This window comes from Oncorhynchus clarkii, chromosome 12 (assembly GCF_045791955.1).
Source record: "Oncorhynchus clarkii lewisi isolate Uvic-CL-2024 chromosome 12, UVic_Ocla_1.0, whole genome shotgun sequence".
NCBI lineage: Eukaryota > Metazoa > Chordata > Actinopteri > Salmoniformes > Salmonidae > Oncorhynchus > Oncorhynchus clarkii.
In genome coordinates, this window is record NC_092158.1 from 91,589,642 (window position 1) to 91,611,556 (window position 21,915).

At 41.5% G+C, this 21,915-nt stretch overlaps 1 protein-coding gene across 1 annotated transcript in view; it reads left to right on the forward strand.

Annotated features, from left to right (window-relative positions):
• The window catches only part of LOC139422356 (rab11 family-interacting protein 4A-like), a 112,096-nt gene that overhangs the window by 43,293 nt on the left and 46,888 nt on the right, over positions 1 to 21,915 (forward strand). Inside the window, 1 exon segment of the mRNA XM_071173560.1 lies at positions 643 to 719. Coding sequence (XP_071029661.1) covers positions 643 to 719 — 77 coding nt within the window.

Here is a 21,915-nt window from a genome sequence, read left to right on the forward strand (position 1 = left end):
AGGGAGAGAGACAGAAAGAGAAAGAGAGAGACAGAAAGAGAGAGAGAGACAGAAAGAGGGAGAGAGACAGAAAGAGGGAGAGAGAGAGAGAGACAGAAAGAGGGAGAGAGAGAGAAAGAGAGAGCCAGAAAGAGAAAGAGAGAGACAGAGAGAGAGAGATCCTACAGACCACCTGAGGAACACGTCCTGTGGTTATTACTCATCTTGTCACTCGTTTACTAATAATTTATCTCTTCTACCCCCTCTATCTCTCTCTCTCTGTCTCTCTGTCTCTCTGTCTCTCTCTCTGTCTCTCTCTCTCTGGCTCTCTGTCTCTCTCTCTCTCTGTCTCTTTCTGTCTCTCTCTCTCTGTCTCTCTGCCTCTCTCTCTGTTTCTCTCTCTGTGTCTCTCTGTCTCTCTGTCTCTCTCTCTGTTTCTCTCTGTCTCTCTGTCTCTCCCTCTCTCTTTCTCTCTCTCTCTCTCCCCCTATCTCTCTCTCTCTCTGTTTCTCTCTCTCTGTCTCTCTCTCTCTCTCTGCCTCTGTCTCTCTCTCTGTCTCTGTCTCTCTCTTTCTTTCTCTCACTCCCTCTTTCTCTCTCTCTCTCCCTATCAATTCAATTCAAGGGGCTTTATCTCTCTCTCTGTTTCTCGCCCTCTTTTAGGATGTGAGGAGATTCTGAAGACAGCTCTGGGTCCTCGTAGTATACCCATTCAGACTGACAATGGATACATCTACCAGGTAACATCCATTATATTACATCTACCAGGTAACATACCAGGTAACACACATTATATTACATCTACCAGGTAACATACATTATATTACATCTACCAGGTAACATACCAGGTAACATACATTATATTACATCTACCAGGTAACATACCAGGTAACATACATTATATTACATCTACCAGGTAACATCCAATATATTACATCTACCAGGTAACATACCAGGTAACATCCATTATATTACATCTACCAGGTAACATACCAGGTAACACCCATTATATTACATCTACCAGGTAACATACCAGGTAACACCCATTATATTACATCTACCAGGTAACATACCAGGTAACATCCATTATATTACATCTACCAGGTAACATACATTATATTACATCTACCAGGTAACATCCATTATATTACATCTACCAGGTAACACCCATTATATTACATCTACCAGGTAACACCCATTATATTACATCTACCAGGTAACATACATTATATTACATCTACCAGGTAACACCCATTATATTACATCTACCAGGTAACATACATTATATTACATCTACCAGGTAACATACATTATATTACATCTACCAGGTAACATACATTATATTACATCTACCAGGTAACATACCAGGTAACACCCATTATATTACATCTACCAGGTAACATACCAGGTAACATCCATTATATTACATCTACCAGGTAACATCCATTATATTATATCTACCAGGTAACATACCAGGTAACATCCATTATATTACATCTACCAGGTAACATACATTATATTACATCTACCAGGTAACATACCAGGTAACACACATTATATTACATCTACCAGGTAACATACATTATATTACATCTACCAGGTAACATCCATTATATTACATCTACCAGGTAACACCCATTATATTACATCTACCAGGTAACACCCATTATATTACATCTACCAGGTAACATACATTATATTACATCTACCAGGTAACACCCATTATATTACATCTACCAGGTAACATACATTATATTACATCTACCAGGTAACATACATTATATTACATCTACCAGGTAACATACATTATATTACATCTACCAGGTAACATACCAGGTAACACCCATTATATTACATCTACCAGGTAACATACCAGGTAACATCCATTATATTACATCTACCAGGTAACATCCATTATATTATATCTACCAGGTAACATACCAGGTAACATCCATTATATTACATCTACCAGGTAACATACATTATATTACATCTACCAGGTAACATACCAGGTAACACCCATTATATTACATCTACCAGGTAACATACCAGGTAACATCCATTATATTACATCTACCAGGTAACATACATTATATTATATCTACCAGGTAACATACCAGGTAACATCCATTATATTACATCTACCTGGTAACATACCAGGTAACATACATTATGTTACATCTACCAGGTAACATACCAGGTAACATCCATTATATTACATCTACCTGGTAACATACATTATATTACATCTACCAGGTAACATACCAGGTAACATACATTATATTACATCTACCAGGTAACATACCAGGTAACATCCATTATATTACATCTACCAGGTAACATACCAGGTAACATACATTATATGACATCTACCAGGTAACATACCAGGTAACATACATTATATTACATATACCAGGTAACATACCAGGTAACATCCATTATATTACATCTACCAGGTAACATACATTATATTACATCTACCAGGTAACATACCAGGTAACATCCATTGTATTACATCTACCAGGTAACATCCATTATATTACATCTACCAGGTAACATACCAGGTAACATCCATTGTATTACATCTACCAGGTAACATACCAGGTAACATCCATTATATTACATCTACCAGGTAACATACCAGGTAACATCCATTATATTACATCTACCAGGTAACATACATTATATTATATCTACCAGGTAACATACCAGGTAACATCCATTATATTACATCTACCAGGTAACATACATTATATTACATCTACCAGGTAACACCCATTATATTACATCTACCAGGTAACATACATTATATTACATCTACCAGGTAACATACCAGGTAACATCCATTATATTACATCTACCAGGTAACATCCATTATATTACATCTACCAGGTAACATACCAGGTAACACCCATTATATTACATCTACCAGGTAACATACCAGGTAACATCCATTATATTACATCTACCAGGTAACATACATTATATTACATCTACCAGGTAACACCCATTATATTACATCTACCAGGTAACATACATTATATTATATCTACCAGGTAACATACCAGGTAACATCCATTATATTACATCTACCAGGTAACATACCAGGTAACATACATTATGTTACATCTACCAGGTAACATACATTATATTACATCTACCAGGTAACACCCATTATATTACATCTACCAGGTAACATACATTATATTACATCTACCAGGTAACATACCAGGTAACATCCATTATATTACATCTACCAGGTAACATCCATTATATTACATCTACCAGGTAACATACCAGGTAACACCCATTATATTACATCTACCAGGTAACATACCAGGTAACATCCATTATATTACATCTACCAGGTAACACACATTATATTACATCTACCAGGTAACATACATTATATTACATCTACCAGGTAACATCCATTATATTACATCTACCAGGTAACATACCAGGTAACATCCATTATATTACATCTACCAGGTAACATACCAGGTAACATCCATTATATTACATCTACCAGGTAACATACATTATATTATATCTACCAGGTAACATACCAGGTAACATCCATTATATTACATCTACCAGGTAACATACATTATATTACATCTACCAGGTAACATACCAGGTAACATCCATTGTATTACATCTACCAGGTAACATCCATTATATTACATCTACCAGGTAACATACCAGGTAACATCCATTGTATTACATCTACCAGGTAACATACCAGGTAACATCCATTATATTACATCTACCAGGTAACATACCAGGTAACATCCATTATATTACATCTACCAGGTAACATACATTATATTATATCTACCAGGTAACATACCAGGTAACATCCATTATATTACATCTACCAGGTAACATACATTATATTACATCTACCAGGTAACACCCATTATATTACATCTACCAGGTAACATACATTATATTACATCTACCAGGTAACATACCAGGTAACATCCATTATATTACATCTACCAGGTAACATCCATTATATTACATCTACCAGGTAACATACCAGGTAACACCCATTATATTACATCTACCAGGTAACATACCAGGTAACATCCATTATATTACATCTACCAGGTAACATACATTATATTATATCTACCAGGTAACATACCAGGTAACATCCATTATATTACATCTACCAGGTAACATACCAGGTAACATACATTATGTTACATCTACCAGGTAACATACCAGGTAACATCCATTATATTACATCTACCTGGTAACATACATTAAATTACATCTACCAGGTAACATACCAGGTAACATACATTATATTACATCTACCAGGTAACATACCAGGTAACATCCATTATATTACATCTACCAGGTAACATACCAGGTAACATACATTATATGACATCTACCAGGTAACAAACCAGGTAACATACATTATATTACATATACCAGGTAACATACCAGGTAACATCCATTATATTACATCTACCAGGTAACATACCAGGTAACATCCATTATATTACATCTACCAGGTAACATACCAGGTAACATCCATTATATTACATCTACCAGGTAACATACATTATATTATATCTACCAGGTAACATACCAGGTAACATCCATTATATTACATCTACCAGGTAACATACCAGGTAACATCCATTATATTACATCTACCAGGTAACATACCAGGTAACATACATTATATGACATCTACCAGGTAACATACCAGGTAACATACATTATATTACATATACCAGGTAACATACCAGGTAACATCCATTTTATTACATCTACCAGGTAACATACATTATATTACATCTACCAGGTAACATACCAGGTAACATCCATTGTATTACATCTACCAGGTAACATCCATTATATTACATCTACCAGGTAACATACCAGGTAACATCCATTGTATTACATCTACCAGGTAACATACCAGGTAACATCCATTATATTACATCTACCAGGTAACATACCAGGTAACATCCATTATATTACATCTACCAGGTAACATACATTATATTATATCTACCAGGTAACATACCAGGTAACATCCATTATATTACATCTACCAGGTAACATACATTATATTACATCTACCAGGTAACACCCATTATATTACATCTACCAGGTAACATACATTATATTACATCTACCAGGTAACATACCAGGTAACATCCATTATATTACATCTACCAGGTAACATACATTATATTATATCTACCAGGTAACATACCAGGTAACATCCATTATATTACATCTACCAGGTAACATACCAGGTAACATCCATTATATTACATCTACCAGGTAACATACATTATATTATATCTACCAGGTAACATACCAGGTAACATCCATTATATTACATCTACCAGGTAACATACCAGGTAACATACATGATGTTACATCTACCAGGTAACATACCAGGTAACATCCATTATATTACATCTACCTGGTAACATACATTAAATTACATCTACCAGGTAACATACCAGGTAACATCCATTATATTACATCTACCAGGTAACATACCAGGTAACATACATTATATGACATCTACCAGGTAACAAACCAGGTAACATACATTATATTACATATACCAGGTAACATACCAGGTAACATCCATTATATTACATCTACCAGGTAACATCCATTATATTACATCTACCAGGTAACATACCAGGTAACATCCATTATATTACATCTACCAGGTAACATACCAGGTAACATCCATTATATTACATCTACCAGGTAACATACATTATATTATATCTACCAGGTAACATACCAGGTAACATCCATTATATTACATCTACCAGGTAACATACATTATATTACATCTACCAGGTAACACCCATTATATTACATCTACCAGGTAACATACATTATATTACATCTACCAGGTAACATACCAGGTAACATCCATTATATTACATCTACCAGGTAACATCCATTATATTACATCTACCAGGTAACATACCAGGTAACACCCATTATATTACATCTACCAGGTAACATACCAGGTAACATCCATTATATTACATCTACCAGGTAACATACCAGGTAACATCCATTATATTACATCTACCAGGTAACATCCATTATATTACATCTACCAGGTAACATACCAGGTAACATCCATTATATTACATCTACCTGGTAACATACATTATATTACATCTACCAGGTAACATACCAGGTAACATACATTATATTACATCTACCTGGTAACATACCAGGTAACACCCATTATATTACATCTTCCTGGTAACATACATTATATTATATCTACCAGGTAACATACCAGGTAACACCCATAATATTACATCTACCAGGTAACATCCATTATATTACATCTACCAGGTAACATCCATTATATTACATCCACCAGGTACCATACCAGGTAACACCCATTATATTACATCTACCAGGTAACATACCAGGTAACACACATTATATTACATCTACCAGGTAACATACATTATATTACATCTACCAGGTAACATACCAGGTAACACCCATAATATTACATCTACCAGGTAACATACCAGGTAACATACATTATATTACATCTACCAGGTAACATACATTATATTACATCTACCAGGTAACATACCAGGTAACACCCATTATATTACATCTACCTGGTAACATACATTATATTACATCTACCAGGTAACATACCAGGTAACATACATTATATTACATCTACCAGGTAACATACCAGGTAACATCCATTATATTACATCTACCAGGTAACATACATTATATTACATCTACCAGGTAACATCCATTATATTACATCTACCAGGTAACATACCAGGTAACATCCATTATATTACATCTACCAGGTAACATACATTATATTACATCTACCAGGTAACATACATTATATTACATCTACCAGGTAACATCCATTATATTACATCTACCAGGTAACATACCAGGTAACACCCATTATATTACATCTACCAGGTAACATACCAGGTAACATACATTATATTACATCTACCAGGTAACATACCAGGTAACACCCATTATATTACATCTACCAGGTAACATACCAGGTAACACCCATTATATTACATCTACCTGGTAACATACATTATATTACATCTACCAGGTAACATACCAGGTAACGTACATTATATTACATCTACCTGGTAACATACCAGGTAACACCCATTATATTACATCTACCTGGTAACATCCATTATATTATATCTACCAGGTAACATACCAGGTAACATCCATTATATTACATCTACCAGGTAACATACCAGGTAACATCCATTATATTACATCTACCAGGTAACATACCAGGTAACATACATTATATTACATCTACCTGGTAACATACCAGGTAACACCCATTATATTACATCTACCTGGTAACATACATTATATTATATCTACCAGGTAACATACCAGGTAACACCCATTATATTACATCTACCAGGTAACATACCAGGTAACATACATTATATTATATCTACCAGGTAACATACATTATATTACATCTACCAGGTAACATACCAGGTAACATACATTATATTACATCTACCTGGTAACATACCAGGTACCATACATTATATTACATCTACCAGGTAACATACCAGGTAACATACATTATATTACATATACCAGGTAACATACCAGGTAACATCCATTATATTACATCTACCAGGTAACATACCAGGTAACATACATTATATTATATCTACCAGGTAACATACATTATATTATATCTACCAGGTAACATACCAGGTAACATTCATTATATTATATCTACCAGGTAACATACATTATATTACATCTACCAGGTAACATACCAGGTAACATACATGATATTATATCTACCAGGTAACATACCAGGTAACACCCATTATATTACATCTACCAGGTAACATACCAGGTAACACCCATTATATTATATCTACCAGGTAACATACATTATATTATATCTACCAGGTAACATACCAGGTAACATACATTATATTACATCTACCTGGTAACATACATTATAATGTATCTACCAGGTAACATACATTATATTACATCTACCAGGTAACATACATTATACTATACTGCATTGCAGTGCTTGAGGCGTCACTATAGACCCTGGTTTGATCCCAGGCTGTGTCACTGGGAGGCCAATGAGGTGCCGTACAATTGGCCCAGCGTCGTCCAGGTTAGGGGAGGGTTTGGCCCAGCGTCGTCCAGGTTAGGGGAGGGTTTGGCCCAGCGTTGTCCGGGTTAGGGGAGGGTTTGGCCCAGCGTCGTCCAGGTTAGGGGAGGGTTTGGCCCAGCGTCGTCCGGGTTAGGGGAGGGTCTGGCCCAGTGTCGTCCGGGTTAGGGGAGGGTATGGCCCAGCGTCGTCCGGGTTAGGGGAGGGTCTGGCCCAGTGTCGTCCGGGTTAGGGGAGGGTTTGGCCCAGCGTCGTCCGGGTTAGGGGAGGGTTTGGCCCAGCGTCGTCCAGGTTAGGGGAGGGTTTGGCCCAGCGTCGTCCGGGTTAGGGGAGTGTTTGGCCGGCCGGGATTTCCTTGTCCCATCGCTCTCTATCGACTCCTTGTGGCAGGCCTGGGCGCCTGCAAGCCGACTCCCGGTCGCCAGTTGGACGATGTTTCCTACGACACATTTGGTGCGGCTCGCTTCCTGGTTACACGAGCAATGTATCAAGAAGCGGTATGGCTCGGCAGGGTCGTGACCTTCACCTCTCCCGAGTCCGTAGGGAAGTTACAGAGATGGGACCAGACTGTAACTTGAAAATAAAAGAGAGCAGCACTGTCGTCATCAGGGTATGATGAAGTATGATGATGAGGTATGGTCGTACCCTGATGAAGACAGCTTGGCTGTCGGAACGTTGGTAATTACATTTTTTTGGGCATCTGAGCTCCTAGAGTGTTCCGGCTCTCTTTTATTTTCAAGTTTTCTACTCCGCTAGCCAGCACCTCGTCTAAATAGGTGTGCGTTTCTTTTTCTACAAGACTGTAATTACCATATGGGAAGAAAATGGGATTAAAGTACTCTGTGCTTGGCACTCAGCATTAAGGAGAAAGATTGGGGGTAAGGTCCTGCTACAGACTCGTGTCCTTTCCAGTGGGTGTACTGTACATCAAGCTGTCTCACTACAGAAACAGGAGATAGACTAGTGTCCTGTCCAGGGGGTGTACTGTACATCAAGCTGTCTCACTACAGAAACAGGAGATAGACTAGTGTCCTGTCCAGGGGGTGTACTGGTACATCAAGCTGTCTCACTACAGAAACAGGATATAGACTAGAGTCCTGTCCAGGGGGTGTACTGTACATCAAGCTGTCTCACTACAGAAACAGGAGATAGACTAGTGTCCTGTCCAGGGGGTGTCCTGTACATCAAGCTGTCTCACTACAGAAACAGGAGATAGACTAGTGTCCTGTCCAGGGGGTGTACTGTACATCAAGCTGTCTCACTACAGAAACAGGAGATAGACTAGTGTCCTGTCCAGGGGGTGTCCTGTACATCAAGCTGTCTCACTACAGAAACAGGAGATAGACTAGTGTCCTGTCCAGGGGGTGTACTGGTACATCAAGCTGTCTCACTACAGAAATAAGATATCCTGCCGTTCCCTCTGCTTCTACCATGTTTGTGGGCTAGACCTCTTATAGTGGTGTTCAGTTCTCTGCTGGTTTAGATTTCATCATTCTGATAAGGGTGAGAGCCTCGATCAATGGACGTACCAGCAGTGGTCTCCTTCCCTTCCTCCCTCTCCCCTGCCTGGTCACATTGTCCTCACGCCCTGTTAGACCACTAAGACCAGTCCTATATCTGATCATTCTGTTAGCGTTCTGTTCTGTTGTTGTTCTATTGTTGGCAGTTTGGTTGTTTTCCTTGCCAAGCTGTTCAGTCTGTATGAGAACACTACCTCTCAGACAGACAGAGAGAAAAGAGAGAGAGAGAGAGAGAGAGAGCGTGAGAGCATGAGAGAGAGAGAGAGAGAGAGAGAGAGAGAGAGAGAGAGAGAGAGAGAGAGAGAGAGAGAGAGAGAGAGAGAGAGAGTATGCGTGTGTCAGTCCAGTCAGTTTTTGTATTCTGACATTGCCTCGGCGATTAGTGAATTTCCTCTTTCACCTTCCCTGTCTGTAGGAGATTGCTCTGGGCGTTCCGGGCAAGTGTGTGTGTGTGTGTGTGTGTGTGTGTGTGTGTGTGTGTGTGTGTGTGTGTGTGTGTGTGTATTAGAGATTGCTTCCTCTGGCCTCCCTGTGGTAAATGCTTCAGATAATACAATTTGTTTCAGTATATCACTATGTCTAGTGGTGTTGCTGACACACAAACAACCCACACACACACACACTCTCTCGCTCTCTCTCTCTATGTCTAGTGGTGTTGCTGACACACAAACAACCCACACACACACATACTCTCTCTCTTTCTCTCTCTTTCTCTTTCTCTCTCTCTCTCTCTCTCCCTCTTTCTCTCTCTCTACCTGTAGGTTTGTCAGTGAGATTAAATGACTAGGAAGGTGTGGCTTGAGTCCAGACAGTTTTTTGTATACAGTGCTTTGTTGCTGAGAGTGTAGCTGGTCTGATTGCTCTCTGAGTGAGGGAGAGAGAGAGAGAGAGAGACAGAGAGACAGTCTATTTGACCTCCTTTAGCTCCTAAGCCACAGTAACGTGTACTGGGCTGGCTCACAGGTTTTATTGGGAGACTGTATGTCAGTCATTACAACTCTATATGAATCTACTGACTATAAGCAGTTCTAATTTTATTTGGCTCATTAATCTTTATGGGAATATGATACAGTGAATATGCTGTGCTGCTATGTTTAATATTTTTCACTAGAGGGCGATGTTGTATAGCTACTTGCTTTGGCAATGTTAACACATGTTTCCCATGCCAATAAAGCTCTTGAATTGAATTGAATTGAATTGAGAGAGAGAGAGAGAGAGAGAGAGAGAGAGTGTTGCACATTATCAAGGATGTGTGTGTGCTATCTCTATGTGTGAGCACCTGGGATTTGAACCCAGTAGTTCATTATACCTGGTCTGGGATCTGAACCCAGTAGTTCATTATACCTAGTCTGGGATCTGAACCCAGTAGTTCATTATACCTGGTCTGGGATCTGAACCCAGTAGTTCATTATACCTGGTCTGGGATCTGAACCCAGTAGTTCATTCTACCTGGTCTGGGATCTGAACCCAGTAGTTCATTATACCTGGTCTGGGATCTGAACCCAGTAGTTCATTATGCCTGGTCTGAGATCTGAACCCAGTAGTTCATTATGCCTGGTCTGGGATCTGAACCCAGTAGTTCATTATACCTGGTCTGAGATCTGAACCCAGTCGTTAATTATGCCTGGTCTGAGATCTGAACCCAGTAGTTCATTATACCTAGTCTGGGATCTGAACCCAGTAGTTCATTATACCTGGTCTGGGATCTGAACCCAGTAGTTCATTATGCCTGGTCTGGGATCTGAACCCAGTAGTTCATTATGCCTGGTCTGGGATCTGAACCCAGTAGTTCATTCCACCTGGTCTGGGATCTGAACCCAGTAGTTCATCTGAACCCAGTAGTTCATTATAGCTGGTCTGGGATTTGAACCCAGTAGTTCATTATGCCTAGTCTGGGATCTGAACCCAGTAGTTCATTATGCCTGGTCTGGGATCTGAACCCAGTAGTTTATACTACCTGGTCTGGGATCTGAACCCAGTAGTTCATTATACCTGGTCTGGGATCTGAACCCAGTAGTTCATCTGAACCCAGTAGTTCATTATAGCTGGTCTGGGATTTGAACCCAGTAGTTCATTATGCCTGGTCTGGGATCGGAACCCAGTAGTTCATTATGCCTGGTCTGGGATCTGAACCCAGTAGTTTATACTACCTGGTCTGGGATCTGAACCCAGTAGTTCATTATACCTGGTCTGGGATCTGAACCCAGTAGTTCATTATAGCTGGTCTGGGATTTGAACCCAGTAGTTCATTATGCCTGGTCTGGGATCTGAACCCAGTAGTTAATTTTTGCTTGTCTGGGATCTGAACCCAGTAGTTCATTATGCCTGGTCTGGGATATAAACCCAGTAGTTCATCTGAACCCAGTAGTTCATTATACCTGGTCTTGGATCTGAACCCAGTAGTTCATTATACCTGGTCTGGGATCTGAACCCAGTAGTTCATTATACCTGGTCTTGGATCTGAACCCAGTAGTTCATTATACCTGGTTTGGGATTTGAACTGACAACCTTCTAGTCCGCCTCTCTAACCTGTTGCTACCTGTTGCTATGTACTGAGTGGGGATTTGTTTCGTTTATTCCACTAAACATGGCAGCTAAAAGCTGAATTGCGTATACATCAGGAAATTCAAGAAAACCAAAATAAATCAATAAATGGGATACAGTATCAAGAAAGATCAGATGTCACAGATGTGATCAGGGTTGGTGCACAGCTTCCATTTTGGATGGTCAGTTGATGAATATCAATGGTCCTGAGGAGGAGGGGGGATCTCAGTCACATTCAAGGAGTCAGAGACAGACAGGTCAGGGAGACAGAGACAGACAGACAGGCCAAGGAGACAGAGACAGACAAGTCAGGGAGTCAGAGACAGACAGGTCAGGGAGACAGAGACAGACAGGTCAGGGAGACAGAGACAGACAGGTCCCAGGAGACAGAGACAGACAGGTCAGGGAGACAGAGACAGACAGGTCCCAGGAGACAGAGACAGACAGGTCAGGGAGACAGAGACAGACAGGTCAGGGAAACAGAGACAGACAGGTCAGGGAGACAGAGACAGACAGGTCACAGGAGCAGAGACAGACAGGTCACAGGAAACAGAGACAGACAGGTCAGGGAGACAGAGACAGACAGGTCCCAGGAGACAGAGACAGACAGGTCACAGAAGACAGAGACAGACAGGTCCCAGGAGACAGAGACAGACAGGTCAGGGAGACAGATAGATCCATAGCAGCTGTTATTATGTTCAGCCTGGGGTTTGTAGTGTGTGGGTTTTTACTCTTGTTTGTGAATACTGGTTGCTCTGCCAAAACAACACCAGGATGTACGTACTGCTGTGCACTGGGATTTCTCTTTCTTTATATGTGCACAGGCTTGTACCATTTCATCAAGATAGTCTCTAAAACCATTCAGATGTGAAGGTCTGAACAATGTTGGTTTCAAAATAAAGCTCGGTTAACTCAGGTGTGCCTCAATCTGGCCCAGAGGCAGGTATTCTGTTTAGGTGCAGTTACATAAAGCTGCCACAAGTGGCGCCGGTGTGCCCTCCTCCACTTGTTCTGAACCCCTTAACACACCAGAGAGAAAGAAGGGCAGGTGTGGTAGCAGTGTTTGTAGCACAGCCAGCTAGCCTTCTAGATGTCTACACAGCCAGCAGTACATGTAAGTACAACTTCCCTCAGACATCACCTTCTACTGTGATGACAGGTACAACTTCACTCAGACATCACCTTCTACTGTAATGACAGGTACAACTTCACTCAGACATCACCTTCTACTGTAATGACAGGTACAACTTCACTCAGACATCACCTTCTATTGTAATGACAGGTACAACTTCACTCAGACATCACCTTCTACTGTGATGACAGGTACAACTTCACTCAGACATCACCTTCTACTGTAATGACAGGTACAACTTCACTCAGACATCACCTTCTATTGTAATGACAGGTACAACAGGTACAACTTCACTCAGACATCACCTTCTACTGTAATGACAGGTACAACTTCACTCAGACATCACCTTCTACTGTAATGACAGGTACAACTTCACTCAGACATCACCTTCTATTGTAATGACAGGTACAACTTCACTCAGACATCACCTTCTATTGTAATGACAGGTACAACAGGTACAACTTCACTCAGACATCACCTTCTATTGTAATGACAGGTACAACTTCACTCAGACATCACCTTCTACTGTAATGACAGGTACAACTTCACTCAGACATCACCTTCTACTGTAATGACAGGTACAACAGGTACAACTTCACTCAGACATCACCTTCTACTGTAATGACAGGTACAACTTCACTCAGACATCACCTTCTACTGTAATGACAGGTACAACAGGTACAACTTCACTCAGACATCACCTTCTACTGTAATGACAGGTACAACTTCACTCAGACATCACCTTCTATTGTAATGACAGGTACAACTTCACTCAGACATCACCTTCTACTGTAATGACAGGTACAACTTCACTCAGACATCACCTTCTATTGTAATGACAGGTACAACTTCACTCAGACATCACCTTCTATTGTAATGACAGGTACAACTTCACTCAGACATCACCTTCTACTGTGATGACAGGTACAACAGGTACAACTTCACTCAGACATCACCTTCTATTGTAATGACAGGTACAACTTCACTCAGACATCACCTTCTATTGTAATGACAGGTACAACTTCACTCAGACATCACCTTCTATTGTAATGACAGGTACAACTTCACTCAGACATCACCTTCTACTGTAATGACAGGTACAACTTCACTCAGACATCACCTTCTACTGTAATGACAGGTACAACTTCACTCAGACATCACCTTCTACTGTAATGACAGGTACAACTTCACTCAGACATCACCTTCTATTGTAATGACAGGTACAACAGGTACAACTTCACTCAGACATCACCTTCTATTGTAATGACAGAATGACTTTACCTTCGTCTGAATGCATCTCAGGGTTGTGTTCATTAGGAATCAAATGGAAGAAAACAGACTGAAACAGGGAGGGATCTTCCTGAATTCATCTAATATGAAAAACTCAATTTCCTTTTCAATTGCAAAACTTTTTACAATAATGAATACAACCCAGGTGTATAACAGTCCATGTGTCTCCCACAGTGCATGTAGACTCGGCCCAGGTGTGTACCCGTAGACTCGGCCCAGGTGTGTACACGTAGACTCGGCCCAGATGTGTGTACCCGTAGACTCGGCCCAGGTGTGTACCCGTAGACTCAGCCCAGGTGTGTACCCGTAGACTCGGCCCAGGTGTGTACCCGTAGACTCGGCCCAGGTGTGTACCCGTAGACTCGGCCCAGGTGTGTACCCGTAGACTCGGCCCAGGTGTGTACCCGTAGACTCGGCCCAGGTGTGTACCCGTAGACTCGGCCCAGGTGTGTACCCGTAGACTCGGCCCAGGTGTGTACCCGTAGTCTCGGCCCAGGTGTGTACCCGTAGACTCGGCCCAGGTGTGTACCCGTAGACTCGGCCCAGGTGTGTACCCGTAGACTCGGTCCAGGTGTGTACCCGTAGACTCGGCCCAGGTGTGTACCCGTAGACTCGGCCCAGGTGTGTACCCGTAGACTCGGCCCAGGTGTGTACCCGTAGACTCGGCCCAGGTGTGTACCCGTAGACTCGGCCCAGGTGTGTACCCGTAGACTCGGCCCAGGTGTGTACCCGTAGACTCGGCCCAGGTGTGTACCCGTAGACTCGGCCCAGGTGTGTACCCGTAGACTCGGCCCAGGTGTGTACCCGTAGACTCGGCCCAGGTGTGTACCCGTAGACTCGGCCCAGGTGTGTACCCGTAGACTCGGCCCAGGTGTGTACCCGTAGACTCGGCCCAGGTGTGTACCCGTAGACTCGGCCCAGGTGTGTACCCGTAGACTCGGCCCAGGTGTGTACCCGTAGACTCGGCCCAGGTGTGTACCCGTAGACTCGGCCCAGGTGTGTACCCGTAGACTCGGCCCAGGTGTGTACCCGTAGACTCGGCCCAGGTGTGTACCCGTAGACTCGGCCCAGGTGTGTACCCGTAGACTCGGCCCAGGTGTGTACCCGTAGACTCGGCCCAGGTGTGTACCCGTAGACTCGGCCCAGGTGTGTACCCGTAGACTCGGCCCAGGTGTGTACCCGTAGACTCGGCCCAGGTGTGTACCCGTAGACTCGGCCCAGGTGTGTACCCGTAGACTCGGCCCAGGTGTGTACCCGTAGACTCGGCCCAGGTGTGTACCCGTAGACTCGGTCCAGGTGTGTACCCGTAGACTCGGCCCAGGTGTGTACCCGTAGACTCGGCCCAGGTGTGTACCCGTAGACTCGGCCCAGGTGTGTACCCGTAGACTCGGCCCAGGTGTGTACCCGTAGACTCGGCCCAGGTGTGTACCCGTAGACTCGGCCCAGGTGTGTACCCGTAGACTCGGCCCAGGTGTGTACCTGTACAGGTGTAAGCCCATGTGTCTCTCCCTCACAGTGTCTCTCCTCCCCAGCAGCTAACCCTGACTCCAGCAGCTTGGGTCCTGCATGTTTGCCATTGGCATGGGGAGTAATTATTATGCATGGCAAGACTTGGTGTTCTCTCTTTCTTTCTCTAATTCCTTTCTCTCTCTCCTTTCGCTCTCTGTGTGTGTCTCTCTCTCTCTCAATTCAATTCAATTGAACATATGTTTACATTGCCAAAGCAAGTGAAATAGACAATAAACAAAAGTGAAATTAACAACAAAAAAATTAATAGTAAACATTACACTCACAAAATAATTCCTACATTTCATATGTAAATATTTAAATGTTTTAGTTAAAGTACTAAAGGGAAAATAAATAAACATAAATATAGGTTGTATTTACAATGTTACCACCCTGCATCCAACTGCTGGCTTGCTTCTGAAACTAAGCAGGGTTGGTCCTGGTCAGTCCCTGGATGGGAGACCAGATGCTGCTGGAAGTGGTGTTGGAGGGCCAGTAGGAGGCGCTCTTTCCTCAGGTCTAAAATAATATCCCAATGCCAGACTCAATCTAGCTGATGTCACCGCTAGGGGCCGGCCCAGCTGAACAGTTACCTAGCAACAGCCAGGAGGGAGGTGGTGTACAGTGGGAGGTGTGGCTTTAACCTGGTAACTGTTGCCTAAGCGTCAGTGTGTGTTCAAATTCAAACCGGCACGCTGCAGTGTCAGTGTGTGTGAGCGAGGGTGTGTTAGCTGTTCTGTTGACGGTACAGCGCTGGTATAGTGTGTTAGCTGTTCTGTTGACGGTACAGCGCTGGTATAGTGTGTTAGCTGTTCTGTTGACGGTACAGCGCTGGTATAGTGTGTTAGCTGTTCTGTTGACGGTACAGCGCTGGTATAGTGTGTTAGCTGTTCTGTTGACGGTACAGCGCTGGTACAGTGTGTTAGCTGTTCTGTTGACGGTACAGCGCTGGTATAGTGTGTTAGCTGTTCTGTTGACGGTACAGCGCTGGTATAGTGTGTTAGCTGTTCTGTTGACGGTACAGTGTGTTAGCTGTTCTGTTGACGGTATAGTGTGTTAGCTGTTCTGTTGACGGTATAGTGTGTTAGCTGTTCTGTTGACGGTACAGTGTGTTAGCTGTTCTGTTGACGGTACAGTGTGTTAGCTGTTCTGTTGACGGTATAGTGTGTTAGCTGTTCTGTTGACGGTATAGTGTGTTAGCTGTTCTGTTGACGGTATAGTGTGTTAGCTGTTCTGTTGACGGTATAGTGTGTTAGCTGTTCTGTTGACGGTATAGTGTGTTAGCTGTTCTGTTGACGGTATAGTGTGTTAGCTGTTCTGTTGACGGTATAGTGTGTTAGCTGTTCTGTTGACGGTACAGTGTGTTAGCTGTTCTGTTGACGGTACAGTGTGTTAGCTGTTCTGTTGACGGTACAGTGTGTTAGCTGTTCTGTTGACGGTACAGTGTGTTAGCTGTTCTGTTGACGGTTCAGTGCTGGAGCGCTGGTGTAGTGTGTTCGTCGCTGGTCTTCTTCTATCAAAATTTCTGTGGATTGTAATTGGAGGAATACTGTTTGGGCTGGACCTATTGGACTGTGTGTGTGTGTGTTCGGACCTGGCATACACACGTGTGTGTGTGTGTGTATGAACGATCTATATTGTGACTGAACAACACGTGTGTATGAACGATCTATAGTGTGACTGAACAACACACGTGCAGACGGTAATTGTTAGGAGGGTGTGGATTACCCGTGTCTGGGCAGTGTGTGTGGATGTCTGTGGCAGTGGAATCAGGAATGGACAGCACACTTCAGAGGAGAGGAGAGAGCCCCCCTGCAATGGACTTCACGGTAAGAGAGTGTGTCTGCATGGAGAGAGTGTGTCTGCATGGAGAGAGTGTGTCTGCATGGAGAGAAAGAGTGAATGCTGCAGTAGACTAACTGTGTCCTTTGTTCCAACTCTGTGTCCTCTGTCTCTCTGTCTCTCTCTGTCTCTGTCTCTGTTTTTCTCTCTCTATTTCTGCCGTTCTTTCTCTCTGTCTGTTTCTCTCTCTCTGTTTCTGTCGTTCTCTATCTCATATAGATGTAGATGCAGATATAGATGTAGATGCAGATATAGATGTAGATGTAGATATAGCTGTAGATGCAGATGTAGATGCAGATATAGATATAGATGCAGATATAGATGTAGATGCAGATGTAGATGTAGATGCAGATGTAGATATAGATATAGATGTAGATGCAGATATAGATATAGATGCAGATGTAGATATAGATGTAGATGTAGATGCAGATGTAGATGCAGATATAGATATAGATGCAGATATAGATATAGATGCAGATGTAGATGCAGATGTAGATGCAGATATAGATATAGATGCAGATATAGATATAGATATAGATGCAGATATAGATATAGATATAGATGTAGATGCAGATATAGATATAGATGCAGATGTAGATATAGATGTAGATGCAGATATAGATATAGATGCAGATATAGTGGCAGATGCAGATATAGATATAGATGCAGATGTAGATGCAGATGTAGATGCAGATATAGATATAGATGCAGATATAGTGGCAGATATAGATGCAGATGCAGATATAGATGCAGATATAGATATAGGTATAGATGTAGATATAGATATAGATATAGATGCAGATATAGATATAGATGCAGATATAGATATAGGTATAGATGTAGATATAGATATAGATATAGATGTAGATATAGATATAGATGCAGATATAGATATAGGTATAGATGTAGATATAGATATAGATATAGATGCAGATGCAGATATAGATGCAGATGTAGATATAGATGCAGATATAGATGCAGATGCAGATATAGATGTAGATATAGATGCAGATATAGTGGCAGATATAGATGTAGATATAGATATAGATGCAGATATAGTGGCAGATATAGATGCAGATATAGATATAGATGCAGATATATATGCAGATATAGATGTAGATATAGATGTAGATATAGATATAGATATAGATATAGATGTAGATGTAGATATAGATGCAGATATAGATGCAGATGCAGATGCAGATGCAGATGTAGATGTAGATGTAGATATAGATGTAGATATAGATGCAGATGTAGATATAGATGCAGATATAGATGCAGATGCAGATATAGATGCAGATGCAGATGCAGATATAGATGTAGATATAGATGCAGATATAGATATAGATGCAGATATAGATATAGATGCAGATATATATGCAGATATAGATGTAGATATAGATGTAGATATAGATATAGATATAGATGTAGATATAGATGTAGATATAGATGCAGATATAGTGTCAGATGTAGATGCAGATATAGATGCAGATATAGATATAGATGCAGATATAGATATAGATGCAGATATATATGCAGATATAGATGTAGATATAGATGTAGATATAGATGCAGATATAGTGTCAGATGTAGATGCAGATATAGATGCAGATATAGTGGCAGATGTAGATGCAGATATAGATGCAGACATAGATGCAGATATAGTGGCAGATGTAGATGTAGATATAGATGCAGATATAGTGGCAGATATAGTGGCAGATGCAGATATAGATGCAGATATAGATGCAGATATATATGTAGATATAGATATAGATGCAGATGTAGATATAGATATAGATGTAGATATAGATGCAGATATAGATGCAGATATAGATATAAATGCAGATATAGTGTCAGATATAGATGCAGATATATATACAGTGGGGCAAAAAAGTATTTAGTCAGCCACCAATTGTGCAAGTTCTCCCACTTAAAAAGATGAGAGAGGCCTGTAATTTTCATCATAGGTACACTTCAACTATGACAGACAAAATGAGGGGGAAAAAATCCAGAAAATCACATTGTAGGATTTTTTATGAATTTATTTGCAAATGATGGAAAATAAGTATTTGGTCAATAACAAAAGTTTATCTCAATACTTTGTTATATACCCTTTGTTGGCAATGACAGAGGTCAACCATTTTCTGTAAGTCTTCACAAGGTTTTCACACACTGTTGCTGGTATTTTGGCCCATTCCTCCATGCAGATCTCCTCTAGAGCTGTGATGTTTTGGGGCTGTTGCTGGGCAGCACGGACTTTCAACTACCTCCAAAGATTTTCTATGTGGTTGAGATCTGGAGACTGGCTAGGCCACTCCAGGACCTTGAAATGCTTCTTCCCCAGGAATACCTGACATGATGACTCCTTGCTGTCCCCAGTCCACCTGACCGTGCTGCTGCTCCAGTTTCAACTGTTCTGCCTTATTATTATTCGACCATGCTGGTAATTTATGAACATTTGAACATCTTGGCCATGTTCTGTTATAATCTCCACCCGGCACAGCCAGAAGAGGACTGGCCACCCCACATAGCCTGGTTCCTCTCTAGGTTTCTTCCTAGGTTTTGGCCTTTCTAGGGAGTTTTTCCTAGCCACCGTTCTTCTACACCTGCATTGCTTGCTGTTTGGGGTTTTAGGCTGCGTTTCTGTACAGCACTTTGAGATATCAGCTGATGTACGAAGGGCTATATAAATACATTTGATTTGATTTGATTCTTACGAAGCCACTCCTTCGTTGCCCGGGCGGTGTGTTTGGGATCATTGTCATGCTGAAAGATCCAGCCACGTTTCATCTTCAATGCCCTTGCTGATGGAAGGAGGTTTTCACTCAAAATCTCACGATACATGGCCTCATTTATTCTTTCCTTTACACGGATCAGTCGTCCTGGTCCCTTTGCAGAAAAACAGCCCCAAAGCATGATGTTTCTACCCCCATGCTTCACAGTAGGTATTGTGTTCTTTGGATGCAACTCAGCATACTTTGTCCTCCAAATACGACGAGTTGAGTTTTTACCAAAAAGTTATATTTTGGTTTCATCTGACCATATGACATTCTCCCAATCTTCTTCTGGGTCATCCAAATGCTCTCTAGCAAACTTCAGACGGGCCTGGACATGTACTGGCTTAATCAGGGGGACACGTCTGGCACTGCAGGATTTGAGTCCCTGGCGGCGTAGTGTGTTACTGATGGTAGGCTTTGTTACTTTGGTCACAGCTCTCTGCAGGTCATTCACTAGGTCCCCCCGTGTGGTTCTGGTATTTTTGCTCACCGTTCTTGTGATCATTTTGACCCCACGGGGTGAGATCTTGCGTGGAGCCCCAGATCGAGGGAGATTATCAGTGGTCTTCTATGTCTTCCATTTCCTAATAATTGCTCCCACAGTTGATTTATTCAAACCAAGCTGCTTACCTATTGCAGATTCAGTCTTCCCAGTCTAGTGCAGGTCTACAATTTTGTTTCTGGTGTCCTTTGACAGCTCTTTGGTCTTGACCATAGTGGAGTTTGGAGTGTGACTATTTGAGGTTGTGGACAGGTGTCCTTTATACTGATAACAAGTTCAAACAGGTGCCATTAATACAGGTAACGAGTGGAGGACAGAGGAGCCTCTTAAAGAAGAAGTTACAGGTCAGTGAGAGCCAAAAATCTTGCTTGTTTGTAGGTGACCAAATACTTATTTTCCACCATAATTTGCAAATAAATTAATAAAAAATCCTACACTGTGATTTTCTGGATTTTTTTTCTAATTTTGTCTGTCATAGTTGAAGTGTACCTATGATGAAAATTACAGGCCTCTCTCATCTTTTTTAAGTGGGAGAACTTGCACAATTGGTGGCTGACTAAATACTTTTTTGCCCCACTGTATATTGTGGAAGGCGACCCGGAATGTTTGACCCAAGTTAAACAATT